The sequence below is a fragment of the Balearica regulorum genome, chromosome 4 (genome assembly GCF_011004875.1).
Source record: "Balearica regulorum gibbericeps isolate bBalReg1 chromosome 4, bBalReg1.pri, whole genome shotgun sequence".
In the NCBI taxonomy this organism is placed as follows: Eukaryota; Metazoa; Chordata; class Aves; order Gruiformes; family Gruidae; genus Balearica; species Balearica regulorum.
Window position 1 is genome coordinate 36,060,815 of NC_046187.1, and position 6,000 is coordinate 36,066,814.

Below are 6,000 nucleotides of genomic sequence, written 5' to 3' on the forward strand. Positions count from 1 at the left end.
TTTAGGTCTCTTCCTGAGTGCCACAGTTCTTTTCATCCAGGATACCTTGACAGTTGTCACAGAGAAGCTAGTAATGTTCTCCAGAATGTTTTTCATTCATCTGTAAGTCTGGTACTACATTTCACTATTATTGTAATTACAAAATGTGATGATGTCAAATATCCTCAACCATCAGCCTAAGATTGCAGAAAACTCAGAGGTGGAGAGAGCTGAGAGTAAAATGCCTGAAGGCTTTTTGGAGGAAAGATAGGTTACTGGGAAGGAGAGATAGGCAGCTTTTGAAAGAACCAAATTTTAGCGTGTCTGTGGCTCCAGGAAGCCCTAGTGAAAGTTATGTTGATGTCAGTTGCCCATGCGTATGACCTGATTTGTGAAGCAACTTTTTTTCCAACTAACTCTCAACTTATGTATGTGAACAAATGACATTATTAATAATGCAGTTAAGTTTCATAACCTGTATTCTTTTTTTCTTTCTTTTTGCTGCTTTACTGTATAGCCCAATTTAAATGAAACTTTGGGAGAGATTTACCCAAGTCACAAAGCACAGTACCTTGCAAGTAGTCTCCTTGAGCTCCCTGAACAGTGTGGGGGTTGTCCTCCTAGAGATTTGTTGTACCTGAAATATAAACTTTATAAAATCCAAGGAAGCAAATGTAGGAATGCTATTTTTTTTCCCTAAAAACACTTCAGTTTGAAGGGCATCAAGTACTTTTTTCTTTTAAATTTTCAGTGTATGTGCCAGTACAATTGTCTGGTCTGTAAAAGAGAATCATTCACTTGGGGTTACCCATAGCACAGTAGTACTTGATCCGCAAGAGCACTGATGGAGCTGTAGGAAAGACAGGTATTCTGTTGCTGGATTTAGATTTCCCAGTTAGACAGATCTCCAGTGTACCGATGGGAAGCGCTGAGAACAGTGTCTCATCTTTGTTACCTGTCTTTAGAGAGGCACCAAGGACTGCAGGTACAAAGAAAGTGCCTTCTAACCATGCAAGGTAGTCACCCTGGGATGACATACTGGATCTTGAGCTGGCTACTACGTAGAATCAGAATAGACTTTAATTGTTGCAACAAACAGTAAATTTTAGGGTTAATTCTGACTGTAGCTTCCAGGCTTCAGAAAAAATGTAAGTATTGAATGGTATCTGTCTTGCAGATTCATCAGCACAGAACTGATTTCCAGAAATACTCTCTACAGAAATATTCTCTCCTCTTCTATCATCTTAAAATGAAGGAGTCTAACTATAGCAGGTTGCACAGCATGAGGCACCTTGTGCATGAAAAATTAGACAATTATGAATGTTTGGATTACTTTATATGATTGACTGATCATCCTTAAGTACTTTATAATGCAACCATTCAGCAAATTAGGCTGCTGTAATATATCCCTATCAACAAGTAATTTCCTATATGTTTGTTTGTGGTGTTCTCTAGCAGCTGCATTAAGTTTGTTAATGAAATACGGTGAGTAGATCGTGATTCCCCTCACTCTTTATTTCATAGGTTGGTGAGACCAGATGCAAAAAAGTTTGCACTTCGAAATCTGATCTGAGATCCAATGATTTCAGCATCGTTGGAAGCTTGCCAAGGGATTTTGAATTATCGAATTATGACTGTTATGGGAAGCCCATTGAAGTCAACAATGGGCTCGGGAAATCTCAAGCCAAGAACAACAAGAAGCCTCCTCCTCCCAAGCCTGTCATTCCATCAGCAGCAAAGAGAATCGATCTTTATGCAAGAGCACTGTTCCCTTTCTGCTTCTTGTTCTTCAATGTCATATACTGGTCCATATATTTATGATAAATCTTCTATTTATTTTTTCATATGTGTAAAATATATGCCATTTCATTACCCCTTCCCAGTCATGAAGGCCACTGTGTGAAATTATTTGCATTTGCAAAGCAATATGTTGCATTTTGATGCCATGTGATTGTACTGAACATATGGCATCTGAAATCTGAATGAAAGCATGACACTGCAATGTCTGTGCTCCAACCAATGTTGTATATAAATGTACAGCATACATCCTGCTTTAGGAATATATATGAAGGACAATGCATACTACATTATAAAGCCGAATAACGCTCTTCAGTTATTAGTAACATACAGAGATTTAAAGTGTTTCTGACAATGAAACTGATGTGCACGTTCAGTATTATTAAAATCAGTATTCTAGTATATGTAGTATTTAACAGCTTTTCTGCTGACTTCCAGAGTAAAAAAAAAAAAAAAACAACAACCCAAACATCTTGTTCTTGTATAATTTTAGATGGCACTGTTGAAGAAAAAAGCTAAGTTGTAATTCATGTTATTTAGGCTTTGTAAGTGAAGGCAGCGCTGAATAAGCTGATCTTGTCTATGTGGGAAAATAAAGATCAGAGAATTACTAATTTTGTAAAATCAGCTCATTTAGAAAAAAAAAAAGACAACAGTTGTATCCATCAAGCAGGCACACTTAAGTGTGTGAGAATATGCTGACAATAAAACATTGGGCCAAATTTTGACTGCTGTTTCCTTAGGCACAAATGAGATACAATATGTCAAAACCAGGCCACTTCCTAGACTAAAGGTATCAGGAGTTTTGGAGAAACATCACAAGATGCAGTTCAGTATTGGGTTATATTACACTTTTTTTACATTGTCATCTGGCTCATTTTCTGAAGCGTCTGGCAAGCCTGCAGTATATAAGTCACAATTTTTTGTTGTTGTCGCATCAGATATATCTTACTTGACTTGTTTATGCCCTTGAAAGCTTTCAGTTTAAACAAACCAGTTATTGTCAAGATGAAATCCTGTTTTTACCACTAGTTACACTTTTTTGGTTTGCCTATTTTAGCACAGATGACCAAAGCTAACACCTAGCCACCAGTAGAAGTGAAGAAGTATCTAAAGGTCTAAGGGACTGAGACTTTTAAATATATCATGAGCCCGTGTGCCTATGTGTTAATTAATGGCTGCCCTCACCAACTCATTGATTTGGCTGCTACTTTTTGGAGAACAAGGTCCCATGCATGAATCTGCTCTGATAGGAGGCTGCTCTCAATTTCCCAGAGGAAACCCTATGACATGGAGACTACGCAAACGTGATCTCCCCAAGGTGCGTAGGGCAGGACCTATGGTCTCCCATGGGTGCTAGAGTACATCCCTTTGTAAGGGCAAGTCATGAGATGAAACGGAGCCACGTGAAAGCTGCTTGTGTGTAGGCATCTGGGTAGCGTGTGTTCCCCGGGAATGCACAGTGGCTGTGCCTCAGCCCTTGGGAGCGTGCCGTAGAGAAACAGGTCTCCACTTGTAAAGCTGGCGCACCACAGTTAGTTAAAATATGGAGATAAGGCAGTTCTCACTAACTTGGCAATTCTTAAAAGGAAATAGGGATTATTGGCTCCTCAGGCGAGGAAGTGACTGAATTAAATACCTGAAACCTTCCATAGCATGGAAACAGACACAATCCCACTTGTGCTACCTTTCTAGCTCATCCAGCATGTGTTGAGCCAATGCAGACCACATAAGTGGACTGTTGGATCACTTGGGTATTGTCCACCACGTGAATGTTGTCCACATATGGCCAGTCTGCACAACCGGAAGGTCAAAAATTGGGAATATAAGAAAAGCAAAGCACGCCACGCTGGCTTCACTGGGCATCTGGCCGGTCTGCACGCACCACCCAGGGCTTTTTCTAACCACTGCCACTTTGTGATCAACACCCCCATCACTACAATTCTTGTTTGGGTTGAAGAGATCTGCTCTTCAGGAGGTGATCACGCGCTTTCCACCAGCTTCCTGGCCACTTTATCAAGATTTCAGGGAGCCACTTTAGCAGGGAGCCACAGTTTGTCCTTTGGATTTCTTTCTGATCAGAGGAAATGGAAGGGAAATCCCAAACATTACTGAACCGTGTTGAACCAGGGGGAAAAAAAAAAAATTGTATCTTTAGGGTCTAGTTCAAAGTTTCGATATTTCTATCTGTTGAAGGTATTTACAGAATTGTCAGAGACTGAGAAGCAATAAGGATAAGTCAAAGAGAGGAAGGAAGGGAGGGGTAATTTTTATACATATAATCAGAGTGCTATATTTATAAACATTATTTATTCTCATACTTGTATTTTTTCTTACAGTACTGGAAGGCAAGAAAATAATTAGCCTGTGTTGGAAATTATATGACTTTTGGAAGATAATTTTCTTGTTAGAACTCTTATTAAATGATTTATCTGTAATTAATGTCCACATTCTATCTGTATAATCTCAATTATAGATTTTATTGTTAAATTAATCTTTGTTCCTTCTTGCTTTCCTGCTTACTTGATGGCTTTTGTGTTTTATCATAAAACATTTAATCAATAATACACTGTAATTGCTTTCCAACTCACACAAAAAGGAAGCAAAAGGAATGTGTATTGTTAAGGTAAAGGCTTTTCATTCCTTGTAGCACAAAAACTAAGGACAGAAGCAAAGTTTAACAGCAAATTTGAAACAGAATTTAAAATAAAACAGTATCAGCTATAAAGTATTAATTTTCTTTTTACCTAAGTTAGATAATATTGCAGTTTTTGTATTACCTCGGAATATATTAACTTGTCCTACTGAGCAGTAATCATTGATTTATTTTATTTTTCTTCTTCCCGCTAAAGGTCATTGAGAGTTTTGCATAACATATCACATTATGGTCCTCCAGCACCCTCTAGTTGTAAAATTCTGCCTGTTGACTTGTTTCCAGAATGAGGTGCAAATATAAAACTATGGGCAGTATAGGATGTTACTTGTTAGTACTAATGTGAAGGGAAAAAAATATTAATAAATTAAAAATAAATGAACATAAAATCAATGGATCACTATAGAGACTTGCCATGCAATATGAATTTTAAATTGTAGAAATCAATACATTCAAGTACTAGCAAAGGTGAGGCTCCTGAAGTACACATCAGTAACCAGATTAACTAGTCATGATGTCTGAACAAACTGCGTGACAGCAAAATCTGTTTCTGAGGGAGAGACCATCTGTGTTTCAGCTGCCATTTACTTTAAGTTCTCCTGTTTACTGGTGGGAGAGTTACAATTTTTTGTTCCGCCCTTAACATAAAGCTCAGTGTTTTCTTGGCTCTTAAGCATCAAGGAACAGTACCCAAATAGTTCATTCCTTTCTTTCATGGTGTTATGGACCTTTGGATATCTTCCCACTTCAGGATTTTAGAACACATTCAAACACTGCATCAGGAATTTCCATGGAGATGAATTAATTCGTTTCTTAACCGCATCCACAAATTTAAGCTATACAATAAGTAAGGATGTGACTTGAAAAGTATATCAGCAGCTATGCGTTAATTCCCTGTTAGGATGTGTGAAATGTACTGTGTGGAGTAATCCACACCTTACTTTCATACCGACTTGACTCATGTTTGACACCCAGTTTTAGGAGCAGCTCCGCAGTGTTTCTTGGCACATCCTCTTTTATTTTCAGTCTCACGTTAAACCTAGCTGAGCTGGTGTATGTGAGCAGTCTTGTCTGTTGGGTGAGGAAGGGAGTTTATTTCTGTAAGCGCAGCATGCAGAAGATTGACCACTTGGAAACATTGCCAAGCAACTTTCATTATTCAAAGTCTTCAAATTAATTTGGACTTGGTAGTAGAAAATGTGTGGGCAAAGGGAGAGCGTCTTCAGTGCCCTGTTCCTTCTTAAAGAGAAAGAAGTAACGCTGCCTTTTGGGGTAGTTTCGGTGAGTGTGACCCACAGAGATTGATCTGGCTGTATAATAATTTTGAAGGAAATGCACTTACAAATAATCTTTATTTGAAAATATTTCACTCTGAAGAGAGACAATAACTTACGTAAGCAGTCTGTCATAGCTGTTAAGGTAATCTATTAATAGACGTTATAATACAGCTGAGACCATTGGTCTCTTCTTCAATTAAAGCAGCTTACCGTTATGGTTATTGGATGACTTGTGCTGAGGATATTTATAGAAAAGATAACAATAAATTATTTATTTCCAAGGCAGTGCAACCT

The 6,000-nt window shown here is 38.1% G+C and overlaps 1 protein-coding gene across 4 annotated transcripts in view; it reads left to right on the top strand.

The window, feature by feature from the left end:
* Nucleotides 1-3,593, top strand: part of GLRB (glycine receptor beta) — a 52,264-nt gene extending 48,671 nt beyond the window's left edge. For 2 of the 4 annotated variants that reach the window (XM_075751768.1, XM_075751769.1), the window contains exon 10: nt 1,504-2,384. In XM_075751768.1, the coding sequence (XP_075607883.1) occupies nt 1,504-1,800 (297 nt within the window). In that variant the 3' untranslated portion in view covers nt 1,801-2,384. Of the gene's footprint in view, nt 1-1,503 lie in introns of all 4 variants that reach the window. The other 2 variants (XM_075751767.1, XM_075751770.1) reach the window with 2 other exon arrangements.
* Nucleotides 3,594-6,000: the final 2,407 nt, after the last annotated feature.